We start from the raw sequence: 26,953 nt of genomic DNA, 5'->3' as shown, positions 1-26,953 counted from the left end.
CTTTGGCTATGTAACTGAAGAACACCCACTGCTTCATTTTGCAACAATGTGACCAGAAAAGGCAGGAATTTGCACACATGAGTATGAGGAAGAAGAGCCTACTGCTAAAACAAATGCCCTTTTCTTGGGCCTTCATACTCAATTATGACCATTATACCGGGCTTTATAATTTCTGTTAAAGAGATACATGTAACCCAACAAATCTTTTTTTGTTTTTTTGTTTTTTCTCATTAGACTGAAGCTGCTCATTGATCAAGAAAAGGCCTACCAGGAGCGAAGAGAGGAAGAGAATAATAGGAAGGTCACCAACCTTAAGGACGAGCTGACTAAGCTGAAGTCGTTTGCCCTGCTGGTTGTTGATGAGCAGCAGCGCCTGACAGAACAGTTGTCACAGCAGACAGCCAAGGTTCAGGAGCTTCAGACTTCTGCCACAAAAGCTCAAGAGGAGCTAAACTCTGCTAATATTTGGGCACAAGAGGAGGAAGGCAAAGTCCTGCGCTTAGAGGCTGAATTGCGTGACCAAGCCAGTCGGTTCCACCAGGAACAGGAAGCCATGACTGCCAAACTGACTAATGAGGACAGCCAGAACCGACAGCTGCGTCACAAACTCTCCACACTTAGTCGTCAGCTGGATGAACTTGAAGAGACAAACAAGACCCTCCGAAGGGCGGAAGAAGAGCTGCAGGAGCTCAGGGATAAAATTAGCCGTGGGGAGTGTGGCAACTCCAGCCTAGTATCAGAAGTGGAAGAATTAAGGAAAAGAGTACTAGAAATGGAAGGAAAAGATGAGGAGTTGATCAAGATGGAGGACTTGTGCAGGGACCTCAGTAGGAAGCTAGAGAAAGAGTCCAGCCAAGGTCATAGCTTGAAAGCAGAAGTGGACAAGCTGAACCACAGAATTATGGAGCTTGAAAAATTAGAAGACGCTTTTGGGAAGAGCAAGCAGGAATGCAGCTCTCTCAAATGCAAGCTAGAGAAGGAGCGTACAATAACTAAACATATGTGCAATGAACTAGATGTTCTAAGTGTTCGGATCAAAGAGCTAGAAGCTACTGAGTGTCAACTGGAGAAGACTGAGTTGGTGCTGAAGGAAGATCTTACAAAACTGAAAACACTGACAGTAATGCTTGTGGATGAAAGGAAAACCTTGTCAGAGAAACTGAAACAAATGGAAGACAAAGTGCAAAACAGCACAGGCAAACTCCAAGCAGAACAAGATAAAGTGACATCAGTGACTGAAAAGCTTATTGAAGAGAGTAAGAAGGCCTTACGGTCCAAAGCAGAGCTGGAAGAAAAAATGTGCATCGCCACCAAGGAAAGGGATGAACTCAGAACCAAGCTGAAAACTGAAGAGGAGAAAAACAATGACCTTCAATCCAAAGTAAATATGATGAAGAAGAGACTTCAGTCCTTGGAGACTGTTGAAAGGGAGTTTTTGAGGAACAAAGCTAAAGATGAAAAGATAAAAATTACAAACCGCTTCCACCAGGAAGACAACAAAGTGAAAGATTTGACACAGGAGGTGGAACGGCTCAGAAGGAAGCTGAAGGAGATGAAAATGGTTGAAGATGATCTACTGAAGACAGGGGATGAGTTTGAATCCTTGGAAAAAAGGTATTCCAATGAACATGAACGAGCAAATTTACTGATGGAAGAACTGGAGATTTTAAGGAAGGAACTTTCCAAATACCAACTAGCTGAGAAGGAAGAATCCAACCAAGAACAAATTCTTTACAAGCGTCTGAAAGAGGAAGAAGCCAAATCAAGTCACCTGACCAGAGAAGTAGAAGCACTGAAGGAAAAGATACACGAGTACATGGGCACAGAAGAGTCCATATGCCGAATGAAAACAGACCATGTGACTTTGCAAAGGAAACTTACCCAGCAGGAAGTCAAAAACAAAGAATTGGCCAGAGAGATGGACACTTTAACAAAAGAACTGGAGAGATACCGTCGCTTCAGTAAAAGCCTCAGGCCTGGCATGAATGGGAGACGCTTCTCAGATCTACAAGTCTCTACAAAGGAGGTTCAAACAGACCCAACAGACAACCTTCCTTCTAATTACAAGAGCCTTGATCCATTGGAACGAGCCGTGGTGAATGGAAAATTGTATGAGGAGAGTGATCTGGAGGAAGAACCCAATTACCTACAGAACAGCGTGAGGCGAGTGAGAGGTCCCTTTTTAAAGAGCAGTCAGCAGCCAATTAATGGTAAAGTGCAACAAAACCAGAATGGAACTCATGTTCAGCAAGGTGATGTGGTCCTTGCTCACAGTTCAGGTCAACCTCTTCACATCAAGGTAACACCAGACCATGGCCATAACACAGCTACTCTAGCAATCACAAGCCCTACTACAGAGAACATCCAGTCCTACACCAGCACAGCAGTTATTCCAACCAGTGGAGGCACACCAAAACAAAGAATCACCATCATCCAGAATGCTTCAGTCTCTCCACACAACAAAACCAAGGGCTGTCCTTCCACAGAAGGCCCCTGCACATCTGACAGATCAGTGTCACCTCTTACTGTGACAGCTCATTCCCAAATAATAACCCCTGACATCTCTGGTTCAGTGACCCTAGACAGAGCCATGTCTCCTATTCAGATAGTCTCTGTCAGAACGGGAACCCCTGACAGGCCACCATCTGGAGAGCTCTTAGAGGTCTTAGCTGACCACAGTGTCGTCCGTGTAACACCAGAGAGACAAAATGGCTGGCAACTACAGAGATCCAATAGCTCAGGCCCAAATGTCATCACCACTGAAGACAACAAAATCCACATTCATTTAGGCAACTCCTACATACAAGCTATAAACAATGTTTCTCAACCCATCAGCCCTTGCTATTCCTCTGTGCAGGAGCAAAGAACTCCAGTATTATCCAATGGTACTCCAATTAAGGGCAACAACAAAATCACTAGTAGCATCCTGATAAAGCCCATTTCCTCCCCTGTTCCACGATCCTCACAAATTACAGTAAGTAATGTCTGCGACTGACCCAGAGTGACATATGAGCTGGTCGACTATTTACCAAGTGGCTGTTATAGCTCTCCAGCAGTAAATTCTTCACTCTAGGACCCATAATAAAAAATTTCATCTTTGTTTTGCATTGTTTTGGCATGTTTTGTCTAATAGTGGCTAACAAAAGCTGCTATAGTGATTGTTGTCTCTGTTTGATTGATTTGGGGATTTCAGCAGTATTTGCATGATCACTGATTTAAAAGATGAGTAACGCTAATAAGTTAAATATATATCATTTGAGCATTAGTGCTGAGTTTAATTTAGTTTTGGTTTAACTTTTAAAGTGTGCACTTACTGTATCTACTCAATGGCAAATGAACTTGTAACATGATCATTCATTGATGTACCATTACCATTGTTTTATTTGTGATTTACCACATTATTGTGTTTTATAATTATTAAAATGAATCAACATTAACCAAACAATAGGTTGCTTAATAAGTTTCTTATTTATGCTATTGGTGATCCATTGTATGCAGGTCATTGTAGTGCAATAAGCATGCATCTGTGGTTTAGTCATAAAATTTGAACTGCTTGACATTTATGTTTGGATGCATGCTTTAGATCATGTACTGACACTTTCCTAATTTAAAATGTTCAACTGCATAAATCCATGCTTTCAGCTTTGCATCTAAACTATTGATCACCTAACTAAATACAGATTAGAAATCAAAAGTCAAAAATTATTTCTATCATGAAGTCGTTTCTGTGAAGTCAAATTCTGGAATTTGAGAAATAATATATATAACTTACAATCAAGGAGGCGAAACTTAAACAGCTTGTTTTATAAGCTTTATAAGATTTTTTAGAAGAGGTCTTTGTAAATGTTCAGAGTTTAAAAAACTACAGAAAATGCTGAACATTCTGACATGTGTTTGCCTGGCTAACTTAAAATCATAGGGTGATGTCATAGTTTCTGCCTCTACCCAAAACACTGTAATCTCCTAACAGCAAGAAAGTCTGTGTATAGCTGAATTAGCAATCTTCTTCAGTGATACAGTGGAAACAGCTCAGGGCTACAATTCTAACCAGCTACATTTCTAGTGTTTTTATAAAGAGCTTCCTGTCTTTGCACACCTTCTGGCACAAATCAAAAACCAGGTAGCTTTTCACTGAACATCAGAAACTACACCAGAAGCACTTCATGATTTTGACTCTTTCTAATGACTAAATGTTGTAAATAATGAAAAGTCCCAACTTATTTTAATTTCATAAACGGTCATGTAATACCGGTACCACCACAACCAAATGCATACACTATGTTCCCCTACCTCTTATAATTATGTAGATAAGCAGACAACATTTAATACTTCAGTTCTTTATTCATAACTCTTGTAACTCTCATTGTTATTGTAATTTTTCCTGCCCATGTCAACCAGTAGGGAGAGGAATTCCCGTTTTCATGCTTTAACAGAGTTTTTCCCTACCACTGTTGCTCTTAACTTGCTAATTAGGTGCTTAGCTTTCTGTAAAGCTTTTTTGTGACAACATCCATTGTAAAAAGTACAATACATATACATTTGAGTTTGAACTTCATTATGCAGTCCATTAGTATGGCAGCTGGTTCATGAAAATGTTTAAGTGAAATAAAGCCAGCAGCTGGTGGTACTGTCTTGTATGCTGGACTAGAAAAGGCCTATACACACACTAACTTAGGCACGTAGATCCTTAGAGTAGAGAGAACGCAGACTGTGACTCATTAATGTACAAGCCTGACTATAGCAAGTGTTAAATTGATTCAGGCTGGAATCTGTACAGTCTGGAGTCTGTATCCTCTGGACTGCACACTCAGGGGAATAATTTGGCCTGGATAAAAATGCTGTCATTCTTTGAGGAGATGAGAACAGCTGTGATGATCTGTGAAAATCAAGTCACTTTTGGGCCTGTGGCCTGATGCCTCATTACCATGTTGTGACTAATTATTCAGATGTTCAGTTCACTTGATTACGAGAGACCCAAATAAATGCAAGAACTGGAAATCAAATTCATAATATGAAATTACAGTTATTCTATGTATTCTAGGTGTATCACAGAGCCACATTCACTGTAGTTGTAGATGCATTCATGACTAGCGTCTCCACAACTCCATAAAGTACTACTGCTACTGATGTGATGTTTGAATTTTGATCTTTGTTCAAAACTAGCATAATCAAAATAGACTATAGGAGTATCTAGTAGTCTTGCAGTACATGCTGCACTAAACATCACAGAAACACAAAATGGCTTCATAGGTTGCTTTGTGTTTAAAATGACTCCCGAGGCCTGTGTGCTCTAAAGTAGTGCTCCAAAGCCCAAACACACTCCATGTTTTGTTTCCATGGTGACAGTAGCTGAAGTGCTGCCAGTCAGTGGGTTGTTCCTGCCACAGGACGTGCTCAGTCTGAGCTTTACAACATGAAATGGACACTTTTAATTAATGGTCATTATGTGCAAAGTCTACAAACCCCTTGGAGTCTGCCCATGTTGATTTTCTGATTTGTCTTACCCTTGCCAGAAGCACAGGCCAACCTAGATTTAACAAAAACAAACAAACAAACAAAACACCTACCAGTACTGATCACTACTCAATTCTAAATGGTTATTTTTGAAAACAGTAATGAATACTTACAGTTTGGGCATAAGCATGTTGTGTAGACTTTCATAGCACAGATGAATTCTGAAAGAAGTTGTTTTTTATTTGATTAACACTTGGAATCGTATTTAGATTTGTACTGTATTCAGCAACACTGAATTAGCAGAACTCAATTTTCGTATGACATCTATATATTTGTTTAGCACCATGATGTTTTGACTTGCTGTGGATATACTTCTGTTAGTGGTTTCTGATCTTTGCATGATACTGAACGTAGGATGATGACGTACTCTGTAAATGCCTGTATGGTGACATCATTCCCTGGCTGGGATTAGATGACAGTCTGAGTTGATTGTGCAGTAAACAGAACCGTGAGGCAAACCTCAGGAGAGTCATTCCCCACCAAATCTCACAACTGCTGCAATGATTCAACACCAGTCTTCTCCATGTCTCTTGTCTCTTCTTTTAAACAATCTCATGTAGTTTTCCAAAGGCTACTCAATGCCTAGGGCTAAACATATCAGCTTGATGAGGTATGAAATATAAATCTGTATGGTAAGTAAATACAAATGCATGTAAACATTAAAACTAGTAAATAATCCAATTTTTGTAGTACTCTAAAAATCCCACTGTTGTATATGAATTAAACTGTTAAATGGTCAGAGCACCATCTTGTGGACTTAACTTGTATCACTAATGATTTCTGAACCAGACCGGTCAACTCATTTGCGAAAGCCTTGATTAACAGATTTCACTTCCTATAGTACATACATGGAAATTACATTACCTTACAGCTGTACTTACAGATAAACCTCTACTATATCATAAAGTTGGGAAAGGTGGTTAAAAGTTTTATGGATCTAACTTGATGCTCTGTATTTGCCCCTCTTTTATTGTAGATACCTCTAAAAGAATTCCAACAATCTGGCCCCACCAGAATACCAAAACCTAAAGCCTGCAACACACAAAAAGGGACAAATGGCACCGCCATGCCAGAAAAAAACAAAGGAGCGGCCGTGTCCCCCATCAACTCCAAGAACAACATGTCCGACAACCATCACATGATGAACCTCACTACAAAGTCATGAGTACACAGATTCAAATCTCTCATTTTAGTGTCAGAAAGTGAAAAGAACTTTTGAATCTTTTTGAATCAATTGAATAAAGCTGTTTTTGTTTTTGTTGCTAGTAGTGATAAAGGGTGCATGGGATATACCATTCAGTTGTGAATTGAGTATTTCTTTTTATATTTTAGGTGAGAATCCAATGAGATGGGTCTCACAGGTGCTCCCTGCACCAATATAACAGTAAATGTTTGTCTCTGTGGCACAACGTCTACATTCAGTCATTGATATAATAAGTGTAATCACGCATAACCAATAGTAAAATCCCTAACATTCACATGTAAGGAAAATTTTAAAAGTCACATAGCTTAGTAGGCTAGTCAAATAGCCTATGTAATAGTAGAAGTAGGCACTTCTTTCCACATTTAACAGGCTTAATAGTACAACTGACACAGCTAGATGCATTGCTTTTTTTGATAAAAGGATATATTAAAATCAGATGTATTACAGAATGTTTCATTTATCTTGACAAAAAATGTTTTATTTAGTTGTTAATAAAAATTGTTGTTTTTATATTTCACATTTAGCATTTTTTGTGCTTCTTTATTTTTGTGTCTGACAATCCAAGGTCAACATTTGTCTGATAGATAGGAAACATTTTAAGATTAACATTAAGTTACCCTTATTAGTCAGGGAAATTTCACCTCCACAATCTAACCCATCCATGCGGTGAAACACCACATACACACTAGTGAAGACGCACAGTAGGGGGCAGTAAACACACAGAGCAGTGGGCAGCCCTGTCCGCAGTGCCTGTGGAGTAGTTGGGGGTTAAATGCCTTGCTCAAGGGCACCTCACTCCCGGGGAGTAGTTGGGGGTTAAATGCCTTGCTCAAGGGCACCTCACTCCCGGGGAGTAATTGGGGGTTAGATGCCTTGCTCAAGGCCACCTCAATCATGTACTGTCAGCTCAGGGGATTGAACCATCGACCTTCCGGTCGTAAGGCAGCCCAGACTGCCCAAATCTTAAAAAATGAATTAATTAGATTCACATTTATCTATTGCTGGACAATAAGTGGTTCATATCATGGAATACCTTTTTGCTTTTTTTAAAGTAAGAGTTGGATTTAGCATATTAAGCTAAGCTGAAAAAGACTGTTATGAATTAATTGGTATTGTGGTATCACAGAAGGGGCCCTCCTACTCGACCCATTAGCCATGTAAAATTGCAGTTGCCACACAGTGAAACCTAACTCAAGTTCTCAAACTACAATCTTCCCTCCTTTAAAACAGTTTGCTCCATCTGTTGGTCTACACATAAGCAGTCCTAGAAAGAATAGAATGAAGTATAAACAAACTATTTTTTTTAATAAAATATTTTCTATAGAATATTGAAGAAAACTGAATTTTTACATAATACAAAACATAAGACAATACTATTGTTAGTTTTATCAGCTCCATCAGGACCATTCAAACTGGTTCCCCTAGATATCCTTCTATACATTTTCAAAATACTATTTGTACTATAGCTTGACTGAAACCTTGATGGTTGGTACACTGTAAAAGTGGTAGTTCCAGTAGTTTTCTGGGTTTTTTTAATTACATACAAAACTCTGTAAGATTACAGACAATATCTATAAATTAACAGCTCAAATGTTATTTAAAGGATTATGCCAGTAATGACAAATTAAACGTATTTCTTATTTTACAGAAAAAATACTGCTTTATGTATAAAGTATTTTTCTGCTTTTTTTCTCTAAAAACACAATAATTATGTGTAAATACATATGTAGCACATTATATAAAGATTTATGTTCATACTCACAATTGAATGTGTTTTCTTTATACTTTTAAGAGAAATTAGCTTTATATTTTATTATAATCTTACATTCAAACTCTGTAATACTTTGCATACAAATTTGCTTGCATTATGTTTGATGTAATAATAGTCTTTTTTAAAGAGTACAAAGTTACACTGCTTTGAAGGTTGCAACATCCAGGCATGTTTGTGCCTCTGGCCACATCCAGTCCGTGATGTTCCTCTGAGCATGTTCAGCTGTCCAGTGACATTGTGTGAGCGGCAATTCGAAAGGTAGCGGTGGCTAGTTTGGCAGGTCTTGGAGGAAGCCTGTGCTGGCCTTCACAGGTGGAATTGGAAACGACTAAATTGAGGAGAAAACTGGGTAAATTAAAAAAAAAAGAAGTAAGAATGATGAGCTATAAGTCCTTTAGAGCAACATGTTTGAAACTTTCAACTTTAAGAGAGTACTGAAGCAGAAACTTTTTGCCATATGTGATTTAACGTGAACAGTTCCTGATATAAACGCATTGCTGAAAAATCAATGATCACTGCATAACAAAAAGTTAAGAGCTAGTTACTATTAAAAAAATCTAATATATAAAAATTTATTTGTATTCATTGTGTTAAACTGGAATAAACCTTTATCTGCTGTTCAGAAAATTGAAAATGAAAATGCTATGATTTCCACATTCAATTGTGAGTAAAAATATTATTCATACTTTTGCTATTTTACTTAAATGAAGTTAAGTCAAGTCAACTTTAATTTATATAGGGCTTTAAACACAACAAGTTGATCCACTGTGCTTTACAGAGAAAATGGTGAGCAGAGATGAGAAAAACACACATCCTTACACACTCAAACTGCCCACAATCTGCTCACACATTCAAAAAAATACTCATATGGCATTAAACCAGCTTAGTGTTTGTTATGTTATCTGATCAGATAAATGTTTATGAGGTCTCAGGCTGGAGGACTCAATCAAAATAGTTATGCTGGTTTTCTTATGTGTATTCGTATTTACTTTGAATACACCAACCAGCCACTTCATTAAGTCCACTTTCTTGTATCTGCTCTCTTTGTCCATTTTATATAAGCATTTTCTAAGTTCCATAATTGCAGACTGCAGTTTTTGAACACCACAGTGTGTTTGGTGAACTAATCTCAGTGATGGACAGCCAACAGCATCCTGTGACCACTGGTGAAGGACTAGAGGATGACCAACACAAACTGTGCAGCAGCAGATGATCTCTGACTTTACATCTACTAACTGTTTAAAACTCCAGTAGCACTGCTGTGTCTGATCCACTTGCATCAGTGCAACACACAACAATAACACAGCACCACATCAGAATAATCTATTTACATCCACTGCCCAAATAATTACAGTATATATATATATATATATATATATATATATATATATATATATATATATATATATATATATATATATAATTGCAAAGCATGTACTTTAAAAACTTTTAATTTCAAAGTAATATTTTATCACTGTTTCTCAATAGCAACCTTAAAACAATTATATTTCAATGTAATAATTAATCATAATTTTAAGCCTGCTTACTTTGCTTAATAATCAAACTATTATAGATTTTTATTACATATTTGAATTATATATGTATGAATATATATTATTATCTAATTCTTTGACTTATAACAAATAGTTTTGCATGTTTATACATGCATTGCTAAGATGGACCTCTTAAAGATGCTTTGAGACATACGTGCTGTAATGTTGTGTCAGATGAGGAGACAGGTGAGTTTAACTTGATTTTTACTAGCAATGATACACAAAGTTGAGTAGAGTGGAACTACATATTGAAACTGGGTATGGCCCAGACAGCAAATGTACCCTGCGCCTGATTAGGGCCAAATGTAGTGCTGCATCTGGTCTGGATCTGCAAAGTAGAGCTGGCCTGGTGTCTTTTTGCACCACCGCCCAATACTGGAACTGATCTGTTTTACGGATCTGCGCCAAAACAGATTAAGAACCAGCCCAGATGAGCAAAGAACAGCATTACATCTGGCCCTGAATTGGTGCAGGTCTAAATATTCTCTTCATGTCTGGCCCACATGTGGCACCGTGTAGTTCATAAGAGGTCCAAGCTCAAGTTGATATAAGCAGAGTGAGTAATCACTCCATATCCCACATAATTATTCACAAATCATTAATAATGAATAAAAAGGTATATTCAAAAAGGGAAACATAAAACCAAATACCTCAAAAAAAAGGTTTATTTAATGTCATTGCGTTTTTTGTTTTTTGAAAAATGAACAATACAATGCCAGTACTGAGGTGTAGACTTATCAGCAAAAAATCCTGCCATTACAGAAGTGATAATTAGCTATTAGATTAGCTAATTAGATAATTAGACTTTTCAACACTGATAGAGACAGCTAAACTCTGCTCATGTCATCACAATAATAAAGGTTAACTGGCATTTTGAACACAAAATACAATCATGCTGAGTTTTACAATTTCAAATTAAGAAGTGTGACCATTGAGTAGTGACAATTGTATCAGTCAAACACACTTCAACTAAAATGAATTGGAGTATAAAACAACACAATATAAAATAATACCAGCCAATATTGTTAAGTGTTATCAATTTCCAGCCTCTTTACAATCATCACTGGTATCTGTCACATTTTTCATATTGGTTGGGCTCTAATCCGTGTTCTGGAATTCAAATCGTTTAAAATTCTTAGTCTTACATCACTGCTGTGGTTGATATCTGAATGCTGAACTGAATGGTAATGATCTTTTCAACCTTTTTTCAAGCCCTTATTGAGGAAGCCAATTACATTTCCTATCCAGTACCTGCTTCTGCCAACCCTACATTAAAGTGACTCAGGTGTGCTGCTGATGAAATCTAACAAATCCATGCAAAGGCTCGGGCTACAGCAAGAAACACTTTCAATTCATTTGAAATTCTTTTCATAAACATAACCAATCCAACCACAAATAGAAGCATACTTACCCTAATTAGTATTTATAGGCCACTGGCACCTTATTCACAATTCTTAAAAGAATTCAGTGACTTTGTTGCAGACCTAGCAGTGAGCCCCGAGAAAGTAATAATTGCAGGAGATTTTCATATTCACTTTGAGAACACAGCAGATCCATTAAAAATGGCATTCTCAGCTGTCTTAGACTCTGTAGGCCTTATTCAAAATGTAATAGGGCCTACACATTACTGTAATCACACTCTAGATTTAGTTTTGACTCTAGGTGTTGACATACATAATCTAACTGTTCTTCCGCAAAATTCAGTAGTTTCAGATCATTACCTAATTTCATATGAACTAGGTCTTAGTGAAAATGTATATGCATCACTCCGTTATTGCATGAAGCGTTCAATAACGCCAAATACAGCTAAACACTTTATTGAAATCGTTCCACTTATTAATCATAGATTTTCCTTCATCAGATCCAAAAGTAGATTAACATAGATTAACAGATTGCCTAGAAAATATGCTCTGATCAACCTTAGATAACGTTGCCCCTATAAAAATTAAAACAATGCAACAGAAAAGCTTGCTCTATAGTACAACAATGAAACACACCTTAAGACAGACAATACGGAAATTAGTGCGCAAATGGTGACTAACCAAGCTCGAAGTATTTCACTCTGCTTGAAAGACAGCCTTAGCAGGTACAGAAAGGCACTTATTAAAACATGCTCAGCATACCTGTCCTCACTTATCGAATTCAACAAAAACAATCTTAGAGTTTTATTTAGGACAAAACCCAGGCAGGATCTGACCCTCAGTTGATCTGACCAACTATAGCAGCAATGATTTCATGGACTTTTTCAATAACAAAATCGAGAATAGACAAAGAATTAGACAAAGTTCAACCAATACCAGTAACCAACCCATCATCTGGTTCGGCTGAGACAACACAAAATGTGGTTACAGAAGAAAGAACGAAAACATTTTGTCCACTTCAACAGTCAGAAGTAGAAAAAAGGATTTCTTCCTCCAATTCTGCAACATGCACTGTAACATGATTCCAACAAATTTATTTAAACAAGTACTACCAGCTATAATTAAACCCATTTTAACAATAATGAATTCTTATCTTAGCTTAAGTCATGTATCCAAATCATTCAAACTAGCAGTGATTAAACCTTTGATAAAGAAGGCGAATCTTGGCCCCAATCTATTTCCAACTTACCATTTATATCTAAGATTTTAGAAAAAGCTGTAGCCCAGCAACTCTGTTCCTATCTACATAAGAACAACATATATGAAAATTTTCAATCTGGTTTTAGGCCTCACCACAGCACAGAGACGGCTCTAGTTAAGATAACAAATTATCTTCTTCTGGCCTCTGATCAAGGCCACATATCTCTGCTGGTTCTATTTGATCTAAAGGCAGCTTCTGACACTATAGATCACTGTTCAGATTTAGTGTTAAATCTTGCTGACTTCTCTGTAGTACCTGGTTCAGTAGCTAAAAATCTTGGTGTGACAATTGATTCAGATCTGATGTTTCAATTAACACATAGGTAATATTACAAGGACAGTGTTTCTTCACCTCTGAAAAATTTCAAAGTTAAGAAATTCGTTATCCCTCCATGATGCTGAAAAATTGGTACATGCCTTTATAACATCAAGGCTAGACTACTGCAATGCATTGTTGTCAGCATGCTCCAGCAGGAACCTAAATAAACTTAATTTAGTTCAGAATGCTGCAGCTAGAGTACTAATTAAAACCAGAAAATTTTATCGCATCAGCCCAGTTTTATCAGCGTTACGCTGGCTTCCTGTCCAATTCCGTATCGTCCATAAAATTCTTCTATTGACGTATAAAGCTCTGCATGGTCTGTCACTGGAGTACCTGCAAGATCTTCTTTCCCATTATGAACCGCCATGTTAACTCAGATCATAAGATACTGGTTTTCTACTGGTTCAGAAGACTTCAATGGGGGGAAGAATATATGTATATATATAATATATATATATTTACTCTCAGAGACTGCCTCTACCACTGCAGTTTCTAAATCTTTACCATCCACACTTCAAACTGAGATGCTCTTAGCTTTTATTTGGTATTTAGCTTATTTAATTGTAAATACTGTTTGACCAGAGGAGGATGGGTATCCCCTTGTGAGTCTTGGTTCCTCCCAAGGTCTCTTTCTCCAGTCTGAGGGAGTTGTTCCTTGCCACCGTCACCTCTGCCTTGCTCAATGGGGATATATGTTGTAACTGTATGTTTTCAAAATTCTGTAAAGCTGCTTTATGACAACATCATTTTAAAAAGCGCTATACAAGTAAACTTGAATTGAATTGAAAGCCGGTTCCAGAAGAAAACAAGGGAGGTCAGTCTAGATAAAGTGGCTAAAAAAGGGCATGTGGGAGGCTGGCCTCTGGCAGAGAGAGGTGTAGGAGGCTGCCCCCTGGCGGAGAGAGGTGTAGGAGGCTGGCCCCCAGCGGTGAGAGGTGTAGGAGGCTTGTCCCTGGTGGTGAGAGGTGTAGGACGCTGGCCCTGGCGGTGAGAGGTGTAGGAGGCTGGCCCCCGGCGGTGAGAGGTGTAGGAGGCTTGTCCCTGGCGTAGAGAGGTGTAGGAGGCTGACCATGGCGGTGAGAGGTGTAGGAGGCTTGCCCTGGCGGTGAGAGGTGTAGGAGGCTGGCCCTGGCATTGAGAGGCGTAGGAGGCTGGGCCTGGTGGAGAGGCAAAATTTCTTTCAACTTAAAGATAACCAAACAGAAGATGTTAACGGTAATTTGTTTTAACAGAACTAAAATAGTCTCTACTCCTCTACTGTTAACCTAATTAATTGTCCAATTTAATTAAATATGTAAAAGTAAATGAAACAATAAGGAATTGTAATAATTTGTGATACATGATCACATATGTGCAGATATTGAAAGTAATGATTAACTCAGCAGCAAACTTTACAGGTCAATATCAAAGATGACTGTAGACCGCTAAGCAGGAAAAAAGAAAGGGATTTTTTTTAATTACGCGCTTCTGTTTTTTTATATCAGGCCTAGGCCTGTGGCTGGTAAAAGTTACCTAGTTACCCCATAATAGCCCATAATGATGGTAAAACACGTTCTTTCATTGATTTATTTAATGCCAACCATAGCGTGGAACAGTATTCCGACACATGAACATGACTGAGCTGTGATATTGCTCGGTACTTCAGGCAGCTGCATGTATGTTTACAAAACCGCCTGTGTTACACGAGCTGAAGTTCCTTATTCGCAGTGCCGTGGTGGCATGGTGGTGCGCAGTTTCCCATATCGACAGACTAATGATGTAGATATACTAATGAAGGAATTAGGAATGTGTGCTGTGTTTATCTTACCGTTGTGAACATGAAGATTATGAATATAAAGGAATAAAATACTTAATTCTGTAAATATATTATGTTCCTTCAATTAATTTCCAATGTTTTTTTTTTCATTGCAAGTTTAAAGAATGAGATTGAAGAAAAAATAAGGGTGAGTTCATGAATGAGATTGAAAGCTAATACAAATCTAAACTTAATGTGATTAAATTGGATAGTGACTGGCGACCTGTCCAGGGTGTATCCTGCCTTTCGCCCGATGTCCGCTGGGACAGGCTCCAGCACCCTTACCCCCGCAACCCTGAGGGAGAAGCAGCTTAGAAAATGGATGGACGGATGGATGGATGGATGGATGGATGGATGGATGGATGGATGGATAAATTGGATAGTATTTTTTAGTATTCACACAATTAGGAAATGTGCACAAAAGGAGATAGACAAGAAACAAGAAATTTCAGAGTGGTGTATTTGCATGAAAAAAAAAACAGATTACAAACAGAAAAAAAACTGTTTCTGTAAGGAAAACCTAGTTTTAGCCTGGTCCAAACTGATTTAATACGTAAAAACAATGTGAACATGCCACATGCATTAATGCACACAATGAATTAAATAGGATGCTGAAATTCCAGGTGGATACTGAAGGCCTTATTCATTTCAGGCCAGTACAATTACATATTCTACACAGAGAACCAGTCTCCCCCTGTAAGGAAAACCTGGTTTTAGACTGGCCCAAGCTGATTTAATACATAAAAAATGGGAACATTCTACATTATGAAGTAATGCACACAATGAAATGATTAGGATGCTTAAATTCCATTTGGATACTGAAGGCCTTATTCAGTTCGGGCCAGGACAGTGACATATCCTACGCAGAGAACCAGTCTCCCCCTGTAAGGAAAACCTGGTTTTAGACTGGCCCAAGCTGATTTAATACATTAAAAATGGGAATATTCTACATTATGAAGTAATGCACACAATGAAATGATTAGGATGCTGAAATTCCAGTTGGATACTGAAGGCCTTATTCAGTTCAGGCCAGGACAGTGACATATCCTACGCAGAGAACCAGTCTCCCCCGTAAGGAAAACCTGGTTTTAGCCTGGCCCAAGCTAATTAAATACATTAAAATAACTGAGAACATGCAAAATTAGGAATTAATGCACACAATGAAATTAATAGGATGCTGAAATTCCAGGTGGATACTGAAGGCCTTATTTACTTTGGGCCAGGACAATTACACATCCTACAAAGAGAACCAGTCTCCCCCTGTAAGGAAAACCTTGGTTTAGCCTGGCCCAAGCTTATTTAATACATTATAATACATGGGAATATGGCACATAGAGCAGAGGTATCCACAGGTAGACCAATCTTCTTCTTCTTCTTTTGGCTGCTCCCTTTAGGGGTCGCCACAGCGGATCATCTGCCTCCATCTTGCCCTATCCACTGCCTCCTCTACTTTTACACCAACCATCTCCATGTCCACCTTCACTACATCCATAAACCTTCTCTGAGGTCTACCTCTTCTCCTTCTGCCCGGCAGCTCCATCTCCAACATTCTTTGACCAATATATCCACTATTCCTCCTCAACACATGTCCAAACCATCTCAACCTGGCCTCTCTGGCTTTATCTCCAAACTGCTCCACCTTCACTGTCCCTCTGATCTGCTCATTTCTAATCTTGTCCTTCCTTGTCACTCCCAACGAAAATCTCAGCATCTTCATCTCCGCCACCTCCAGCTCTGCCTCCTGTCTTTTAGACAGAGCCACAGTCTCCAAACCATACATGAGCTATTCCGCCGAATCGGTGCCATGTCCGTCCCCAGGAAATTACATGTATAAATGTGCGCAAAAATAACTGTAAAATACATTTTGTTATTAAGCATAGTGTCTTGTACTTTGACCTAATTGCAAATTTAAGATATATAATTAAAAACATTAATAAAAACTACCAAGAACACTGAAAAAACTGTGTGACTGAAGTCACTGTGTGACTCCAAATCCCATCTATGCTTCAAAAATACTTTTTTCATAAGAAATCCATAATTTCTAAGTTAAAATACACATTTTAGTTGTGTCCCTAGGTTTTCACTCAGTCCTGTTACTGTAACACATTACCCCATCTGAAAAATCTGGAACATTCCACAAGTCACATGTTCAACAGGAAGTTGCATCAGTTGGATCTTCTGAAGGCCATGGGAAGACCAAAAGTAAGTTCCCTCCTTTATTTTTCTGTATATGTGATCATATTGTAACTATGACTGAGGAGGTCAATCTCAGCGTTCTGTCCTGTTACCTAAATTAATTCTTAGATGTTATTTGTTTATTTTTAAAGTACATATTTTGGGAAAATCACTAGAATGTGCTCAGTGTTTTCATACTATTAGCATAGCCCGCCATGTAGCTATATTTCATGTTTTTGCTAATTCTATGCTAAAAACTCAGTCCTGTTACTTTCAGTCCTGTTACTCATATAAAGAGTAACATGACTGAGTGCCAGTAACAATAAACCTCTGGTTTATTAATTTATTAGTGTGAATATTAGTCAATGTAATACTATTCACCTTTTTTTAAGTTGTACAGTTGAAATTACTGAAGTTGTTGAGATTTAAATCAGTTTCAGAATGTGGATACCATACTTACAGGGTGCCAATCCACCACTAAGTGCTGCAGAAAAGCAACGACGCTATCGTGCTCGACGTGATGCTGACCCAGAGAGGAGAGAAAGATATTTAGAGAAGGAACGAGAAAAATACAGGGAGGACCTAGAATCAGGCAGGAAGAAAAGGATCAATGACCTAAGTGAGAGAGGAAAGCGCAGACGAAGTGTGCAAAAAGTGGAGAGAAACATACCATAGAATTAAGGACAGGAAAGAAGCTCTACAACACCTCATCACCCCTCCACACAGTCCCCAGTTATCACCAGTGCAAGCTGTAGATCTACAACCAAGCACTTCCAGGTGTAGTTTATGAAATGGGTAAAGTGTGCAAGGGAGGCAATAGAGCATGTGTGTGAGTTTGTTGCAATGTAATAAAGTGTTGTGCATAGGGTTGCAAACCTTGAAGGCAGAAACCTCAAGCAGAACCAGACTCAAACTGTCAATAAAATGGCGTTAGCTAGCTTTCATTTAACATCTCTATTAGGTAGCCTTTGTATAAATACATTGAGTTATTTTTTGCTGGTTAAACTTTAATGCCGTAGATCAAATATATTAAGGCTAGTATTCTGGTTGTAGTGAGCAGGATTGTAGAAATGATGTAGAAACTTAGTCATGCAACAACCAAATGTTAGAATGTATTTAGAAAGTAGCTAATAGAAATAGACATGATTGCATTACAGTATGAAATTCTACTTATCGGGTCACAGAGATAACGTAACAGTACATTTTAACAACTGCAATGTGTTAGTTAATGTGATTCACATGTGTGTTTTAGGCAACATAATCAAGGGCAGAGAAGAAGAATCTTCAGAAGCAAATTCAAGAATTACAGGTTCTGTTAAAGAAACAAACCCAAAAAATAGAAAAGTACAAGAAACAAGTCCAGCGCATTAAAAAGAAGAATGCTTCTCCACGCACAAAAGTAAAAAGGCAGATGAGACAGCTTCCACATGAGGCCATTCAGAAGACTCTTTTGTTTCATGAGGCTTTGGTAGAGGACATCCGAAACAAATACAAAGCAGCACAGGGGGAAAGGGAAAGGCAAACACTTTCAAAAATAACAACAGGACAAGTTCTGAAACAGTACAGGCTGCAACGATTGGCTCAAAATTCATTGGGCTTTTCAAAGAAAAGATGGAAGAATGAGAAAAATGGGAAGATTAACTACACCTACCAGCGAAAGCAGAACAACAGGGTTAGAGATAGTTTGTTAAGCAGAGTGAGAGCTTTCTACTCGAGGGATGATGTGAGTCGCATCACAACTGGAAAGAGGCAGACCATCACTTGGAAGAAAAACAAAAAGCAAAAACGGTTCCTTTTGGATATCATGAAAAATTTGCACATTAAGTTTTTGGCTGAAGAAGAAAGCTCTAACTCTTACTCACTCTTCTGTTTGCTTCAACCTTTTTTTGTTTTGTTCATCCAACTCTGAGTGACCGGGACACATGCATGTGCAAGATGCATGAGAATCTGGGTTTTATTGTGCAGAAGCTGCACCACTTGAAAGTGATCAGCACAGTCAATCTGCATGACCTTGTGAAAGTCATCACATGTGACACAGAAAACATTAAGTGCATGTACGGAGAATTTTCTTAATGCAAGGACCTTTCTTGCCCAGTCTCTAGCCAGTACAATGCAGAGAGTCAAGTGACTTATCTCCAGTGGGCAATAGTGGATAAGGAACACAAGAATGACCCCAATGGCAAAACATCTAAAATCACAATAAAAAAAGAGTTCCAGACCACACAAGAAGAACTGCTAGAACTGCTGAACCTGCCACTGCATAGGTTTAAGAGACAAACTTCTAACATCAATAATCAGTTTAGCCACTACAGGGCACTGAGACATGGCTTGAAAGCACATGAATGTCTAATTCATGTTGACTTTTCCGAAAATTACCTCTGCAAGTATAGTACAGAAATACAGGCAGTCCACTTTGGAGCATCACACCAACAGGCAACACTGCACACGGGTGTGCTTTATGTGCATACATCCCGCCGCACGATGTCCTTCTGTACAGTGTCCCCCTCAAGACAAAAGGGCCCACCAGCAATTTGGCAGCACTTGTCACCAGTGCTTAATTACGTGCAGAGTGCACATCCAGAGGTTTCCACAATCCATTTTTATAGTGATGGCCCATGCACTCAGTATAGACAGCGAGGGAATTTTTTCATGTTTTGTACTGAGCTGTTCAGATGAGGATTCACTGCTGGGACGTGGAATTTCTTTGAGGCGAGCCATGGGAAGGGTGCCCCAGATGGTGTGGGAGGAGCCCTGAAGAGGAGAGCTGACAGTCTGGTCAGCAAAGGGACAGACATTCCTAATGCTTCAGAGCTCTATGCTGTGTTGCAAAAGGCAGAAACAACAATCAAGTTGTTTTTTGTCACCGAGGAAGAAGTTGAGAAAGCAGTTTTGGAGATGCCCAATGATGTGCCACCAATTCCATCCACCATGAGGATGCATCAGGCAGTGACCCTAGCCCAAGGAGAACTGACATACAGGGACGTCAGCTTCTTATGCACAACAAAGCAAAACCTGACCTGTCACTGCTTTAATGCAAAGCATTTCACGTTCAGTCATCAACAGACGGCTTTCACAGCCATGGAAGTTCAGTGGCGAAGTGCTGAAGCTGTTGGCAAATGGTGTGTGGTGAAGTATGAGGGTGACCTATACCCTGGCATCATCATAGATACAAGGGAAACACATGTTGAGGTCCGTTGCATGCACAAAATGGGGGTCAACAAATTTTTCTGGCCAGTACGTGAAGACTTGCTTTGGTACCTTTTTGAGGATGTTTTGTGTATCATCCCACCCCTGAGGCCAGTCACAGGACGCTATATGGAAATCGAAAAAGCTCTGGGCCACACTAGAGAAGATCTCTTAGAAAAGGCCTGACAAGTTTGTTTTCTCACACACACGCACACACACACACAAGCACACATGACACATGTCACTGTTACCGAGTGTTCATTCCTGTTACCCAGTGTTCAGTCCTGTTACATGATTTTTTCTAAAAAAAAAAAAAAAAAACATAAACCACTTTTTCCCAATTATGTTTGGTCCATCATTTATCCATTTGTTTAATAAATTACATGACAAACAATTTGATCAATTTTAGGTTTGGGTCTTCTTGAAAAGATAAAAATGGCTTTGCATGTTTTAGAAAAATACAACGTGCATGCATATATAGTGATTTTTTTTGTCATAAATATCAATTATTTGAACATGTAGTCAATCATTTATTTAAAATATACACTTTTTTGAGGGAAAATCAAAGGAATTAGTTGCCATTCTATTAAATATGCTTTTTAAATGTCACATGAGTTTTGGTAATAGGACTGAGAAAAATATAACCATCTTCAGCTTAGAAGCCTTGTAAAACATTAAATAAAGCGGCCTGAGATTGACCAATACATGTTTTGAATAGTTAAATATATGTATTATTAGATTCAGAGTTGAAAAAAGATACAAAATTAAGTTTAATTTGGAAGAGTTACAGCAGGCAAATGGCACCCATTCGGTGGAATGGCCCACATCATAGCAGGACGCACTACTGTCTTGTTATCCTTCCCTTTCACTCTTGCTGCTATCCTTCTGTCACACATCAGCCCTGACACCTGTCTCCACCCACTCCATTCTGCCTGCACCCTCTTCTTCACCTCTTTTCTACACTGTCCATTGCTCTAGATGGTTGACCCAAAATATTTGAAGTCATCCACCTTTACTACCTCTACTCCTTGCATCTTCACCTTTCCACCTGCCTCCCTCTCCTTCACACACATGTATTCCGTCTTGTGTCTACTGACCTTCATTCCTCTCCTCTCCAGATTCTCTTCCACCTGCTCTCTACTCTCCCACAGATTACAATGTCATCTGCAAACATCATGGTCCATGGAGCCTCCTGCCTGACCTCATCTGTCAACCTTTCCATCACCATTGCAAACAAGAAGGGGCTCAAAGCTGATCCCTGATGTAACCTACCTTCACCTTGAAACCAATTGTCACTCCAACTGCACACCTCTCCACTGTCTCACTATCCTCATACATGTCCTGCACCACCCTAACATACTTTTCAGCTACACCTGACTTCCTCATACAATACCACAGTTCCTCTCTTGGCACCCTATCATATGCCTTCTCTAGATCCACAAAAACACAATGTAGCTCCTTCTGACCTTCTCTGTACTTCTCTACCAACACTCAACGCAAAAATTGCATCTGTGGTACTCTTTCTGGGCATGAAACCAAACTGCTGCTCACTGATCTGAACCTCTCGCCTTAGCCTTGCTTCAACAACTCTTTCCCATACCTTCATGGTGTGGCTCATCAACTTTATACCTCTGTAGTTACTGCAGCTCTGCACATCACCCTTGTTCTTAAAAATGGGGACCAGTACACTGCTTCTTTACTCATCAGGCATCCTCTCACTCTCCAGGATTGTGTTAAACAACCTGGTTAAAAAGTCCACTGCCTTCTCTCCTAAACATCTCTATACCTCCACAGGTATGTCATCTGGACCAACTGCCTTTCCATTCTTCATCCTTTTTAAAGCTGCCCTCACTTCCACCTTACTAATTCTTTGCACTTCCTGATCCACTATCTCTCCCCCCGTTGTCCTCCTCTCTCTCTCTCGTTTTCCTCATTCATTAGTTCTTCAAAGTACTCCTTCCATTTACTCAACACTCTCTGTTCACTCACTAGTACATTTCCCTCTTTATCCTTTATCAGCCTAACCTGCTGTACATCCTTTCCAGCTCTATCTCTGTGTTTAGCCAAACGATACAAGTCCTTTACTCCTTCTTTACTGTCCAGCCTCTCATTCAGCTCATCATAGGCCTGAGCCTTTGCCTTTGCCACCATTCTTTTCGCTATGCGACTAGCCTCACAGTACTCCTGCCTACTTCCTTCATCTCTGGCTATCCCACTTTTTCTTAGCTGCCTTCTTCTTCTGAATACTGTCTTGGACTTCCTCATTCCACCACCAACTTTCCTTGTCTTCTTTCCTCTGACCAGACGAAACACCCAACACATTCTTGCCAGTTTCTCTCACCACCTTAGCTGTAGTTTCCCAGTCCTCAGGTAGCTCCTCACTGCCCCCAAGGGCCTGTTGCAATTTTTCCCTGAACTGCCTGCAACCGTCCTCCTCCTTCAGCTTCCACCATCTAATCTTTGGCTCTGTCTTCACTCTCTTACTCTTCTTTGTTTCTAATCTCATTCTACAGACAACCACCCTATGCTGCCTTGCTACACTTTCCCCTGGCACCACTTTACAATCTCCAATCTCCTTTAGGTGGCATCTCCTGCTAAGGATATAATCCACCTGTGTGCACCTCCCTCCACTCTTGTATGTCACTCTGTGTTCTTCCTTCTTCTGAAAATATGTGTTCACCACAGCCATTTCCATTCTCTTTGCAAAATCTACAACTATCTGACCTTCCGCATTTCTGTCTTTCACACCACACATACCCAGCACCTCTTCATCCCCTGTTCCCTTCACCAACATGTCCATTGAAGTCTGCACCAATCACTAATCTCTCCTCTCTAGGGACACCATTTACCACTTCATATATCTTACTCCAAAATTCCTCTTTCTCCTCTAACTGACAACCAACCTGTGGTGCATATGAACTGACCACATTCAAAATTACACCATCAACCTCCAACTTCAGGCTCATGATCCTGTCTGACACTCTCTTTACATCCAGAACACTTTTCACAAGCTGTTCCTTTAGGATTATCCCTACTCAATTTCTCTTCCTCCCTACACCATGATAGAACAGTTTGAATCCACCTCTAATGTTCCTGGCCTTGCTTCCTTTCCATCTGGTCTCCTGGACACACAGAATATCTACCTTCCTTCTCTCCATCATGTCTACAAGCCCTCTTTCTTTACCAGTCATTGTCCCTATGTTCAGAGTCCCTACTCTAACCTCCACACTCCTGCCTTTCCTTCTCTCTTGCTGCCTTATAACCCGCCTTCCTCCTCTCCTCTTTGATGGTCTTCGACCTACAGTAGTCCAATTTCCACCGGCACCCTGCTGGTCAACAGCACTGGAGGCGGTCGTTGTTAACCCGGGCCTCGACCGATCCGGTATGGCAATCATATTTGTGATCCGCATGATAGTTTTGGCACAAGTTTTACACCGGATATATATATATATATATATATATATATATGTATATATATATATATATATATATATATATATATATATATATACACACACTTCTTAAACAGTCTAAATTCCCAAGCCTACATGTAAAACTGGTCACATTAAACTAAAACTGATAAAACACATGAGCTTATAGCAACTAGTTCTACACCACCTTCTTTTCACAATATTTACCAAAAAAAAATATCCAGTGGTAACCTGTCCAAAACATTGATGGATGTAAGATTTTTTTAAAGCATTAATTAGGATTAATCACAGAGCATAGTCAGCATGTCTCATCTTCAAGGAACCAAGCAATACAGTGTCTTCCTCGCTAAACAGCAACAATAAAGAGAAACAACGCGTAGCGTGTATACTGCCACCTGCTCACCAGGACTAGTAACTACATCTTACAGTAAGATAAACACAGCACACATTCCGAATTCCTTCATCAGTATGTCTCCGTCACTAGTCTCTCCGAGTCTGTTAAATTGGGAAGCTGCGCAGCATATCGCGTTTGTGAATAGTCCCTTTGTTTTGCCGTCATTTGCTAAAAGAGAAACTGCGAATAAGCAGCTAACCTCAGACCGCGAATAAGACGCTCGAACCAAACGAATCGGGAGCTGCGAATAAGTAACTTACTTCAGCCTCGTCTGCGTTACTGTGTACATTTTAGGACCACCTCAGACCACCGCGAAATACGGCCATATCTCAGCTTTCACACAATCAGGCTACACACACCACATCAGACGGTGAAGTTTGTGTGACATTCGCAGTGACGTCTGTTAGTCTTATCAGATTAATTACACTTTCGTGGCCAAATTAAAGATGATAAACTTTTCTTTTTGCCAATAGGTTCAACTCACGCCATCACTGTGCTCGTTCGCGTCTGCTTCAGAGTCAGAGACCGTCTGAAAATTACACGACGAAACAAGAGAAGCTATAATTATTACTAGTAGTAGTAGCTGTAATATCTTTGTAAACACCTCTGTCGTTTCGTAATTTTGAGACTGACCCTGATTCCGAAGCGGCCGTGGGAGCAGCAGCATGAGAGTTGAAGGTTAATCAAATATAAGATTAAGCAAGGGAAACCCTTTTGACCATTTCTGAGGATTATTTTCCACACTTTTAACCAAATAAGAGGATTGTGTTACTGTTATTTCAGCAGTTTCAAGAAAAAAATCATTCAAAGCAGCGTTACCATTGCTTTAGTGGTTGTGTTACTGTAGATTTTACAAATGCTTTTTAAGTAAAAAATAATCTGACATACAAAAAAGCAAATAAAAAATAAGATGGTTAAACTAACGTTAGTGCTTGCCCTGGCTAATACAGGCTATCTATCTATCTATCTATCTATCTATCTATCTATCTATCTATCTATCTATCTATCTATCTAGCTAGTTACACAGCTGGGTGAGGGAGATAATGTAAGATTAAGAGTATGTCATTATTAAACATAATTAAAGAGAAATCTCTAATGTTAATTTAGCCTGAAATTGGACATTTTGACTCACTACCTCAGCTAACAGGTTGATCTAACACTACCTCAGCTAACAGCTTGATCCCCTCTACTGTCAAACTGAATAACATCATACCCAGCCATCACCATGTCTTGGAATGTCTTAAGTGTCTATTATGAAGACATCTTAGGACTTCTTGAGGCCTGTCTTAAGAAATGAAGACATGTCTTTAAAACATGTAGACATGGATCTTAAGATGTCTTGGCTATAATAAGATCCCAAGGTGTCTCAAGATGTAGGATGCCTAATGGTATCATTTATTTGTTGTATATTATTGTATAAACATACAAAGATTACATACATTAGTTCATACTACAGTCATAAATTTCAGAACAACAAAAGAAATAATAATAATAATAATAATAATAATAGGCACACTAAGTCTACAAATTTCTCACTAAGTGACTAAAAATGTATTTGTGAGTTCAGACCATGCCTTCATGCCTTCGTAGTATGAGGGAAGACTCATATTCACCTATTTTGTACTACAGTGTTGCTGAAAATTTTAAAATCTAATTCAGTGCTTTAATTTATTTAATTTAATATATATATGTTTTATCAACTTTTAAAATAATAAGAAGGAGAACAGGAATAATAAAAATGTAGAATATTGCTATGTGGGTGCTTTTTCATGGGTTATGCTTTGGATTGCAGAGTAAATTATTTGAATGTAGAAGTATTCTACATTTTTAACAGATTAACAAGGAAACACAAAACTGTGAAACAGTGATTATCCATACCCCTTTAAATTACATTATTGTAATTCATGTGTACTTTCTTGTTCTCCTTCTTATTATTTTAAAATTTGATAAAAAGAAGCAACTGTAAAATAGTAATTGTAAAAAAAAACATTTTTTAAAACATTAAGGGTTAATTATTATAAAAAGGTATTTAAAAGCACTGAATTAGGTTTTTACATTTTTCAGCAACGCTGTATTACAAAATAGGTGCATAAGAGTCTTCTCTCATACTACCACCATGTTGAAGACATGGTCTGAACTCACAAATAAATTTTCCCTGATTCCATAAGCGTTTATGGAAAGCAACAGAAACATTTAAAGGGGAATTCCACATTTTTCTAAACTTGACATAATTCTGTCATTGCAATGTAAACAAAGTCATTTAGTGGTTTCTATAAAATGGCTCATTGTAGAGAAATTGCAGACTTGGAACCATGTGCCTATTATTATTATTATTATTATTATTATTATTAGTTTTGCAAAATTTGTTCTGAAATGTATGACTGTAGTATGAACTAATGTATGTAATGTTTCTATGTTTATAAAATAATATACAACAATATATTTTAAAATATTACATTTTAAATATTTAAAATTTGCCCTGCGATGGACTGGCGACCTGTCCAGGGTGGATATATTAAAATAAATAATACCATTATGCACCGCGACCCTGTCTGGACTATCTGTCAACCATGATGATGATGATGATGATGAATACCATTATGCATCCTACATCTTGAGACATCTTGGGATGTTATTATAGCCAAGATATCTCAAGATCCGTGTCTATAGACATGTCTTCATTTCTTAAGACATGCCTCAAGATGTCCTAAAACGTCTTCCTAATGTGTCTTTAGACATGTCTTAAGACATCCCAAGACATGGTAATTGCTGTGTATGTTGACGTTGGTTAAAGTAGAATGAGTAACTAAATCTGTCAGGTGTAATACCCGTCCTCGCCACCAGAGGTCAGCATCAATTGAATACTGACATTTTCCCTCGCACCCTGATCCCTCACCTGCAGCTCATTTCATCTGCCTATTTAAGGACCTTCAGTACACTGACTCAGTGTTAAGTATTGCCAGTTTACCTGCATACCATCTCCTCCT

General features: G+C 38.7%; 2 protein-coding genes across 4 annotated transcripts in view; one reads left to right on the top strand and one right to left on the bottom strand.

The window, feature by feature from the left end:
- filip1l (filamin A interacting protein 1-like) overlaps positions 1-6,771 on the top strand; it is a 131,599-nt gene extending 124,828 nt beyond the window's left edge. For both annotated transcript variants that reach the window (XM_017709621.2, XM_037534312.1), the window contains 2 exons: positions 235-2,974; positions 6,491-6,771. In XM_017709621.2, the coding sequence (XP_017565110.2) occupies positions 235-2,974; positions 6,491-6,679 (2,929 nt within the window). In that variant the 3' untranslated portion in view covers positions 6,680-6,771. The remainder of the gene's footprint in view (positions 1-234; positions 2,975-6,490) is intronic.
- Positions 6,772-13,682: 6,911 nt separating this feature from the next.
- LOC108434439 lies at positions 13,683-24,515 on the bottom strand. Of its 2 annotated transcripts, none has more exons than XM_017709551.2 (2): positions 24,451-24,515; positions 13,683-14,142 (listed from the first exon to the last, which is right to left on the bottom strand). In XM_017709551.2, the coding sequence occupies exons 1-2, from the start codon at positions 24,453-24,455 to the stop codon at positions 13,806-13,808; spliced, it is 342 nt and encodes a 113-aa protein (XP_017565040.1). In that variant the 5' UTR covers positions 24,456-24,515; the 3' UTR covers positions 13,683-13,805. The 2 variants fall into 2 exon arrangements, with proteins under 2 accessions (XP_017565040.1, XP_017565038.1); XM_017709549.2 differs by having other exon boundaries at positions 24,227-24,471.
- Positions 24,516-26,953: the final 2,438 nt, after the last annotated feature.

This window comes from Pygocentrus nattereri, chromosome 25 (assembly GCF_015220715.1).
Source record: "Pygocentrus nattereri isolate fPygNat1 chromosome 25, fPygNat1.pri, whole genome shotgun sequence".
NCBI lineage: Eukaryota > Metazoa > Chordata > Actinopteri > Characiformes > Serrasalmidae > Pygocentrus > Pygocentrus nattereri.
This window is presented reverse-complemented; position numbering and strand designations above follow the sequence as displayed.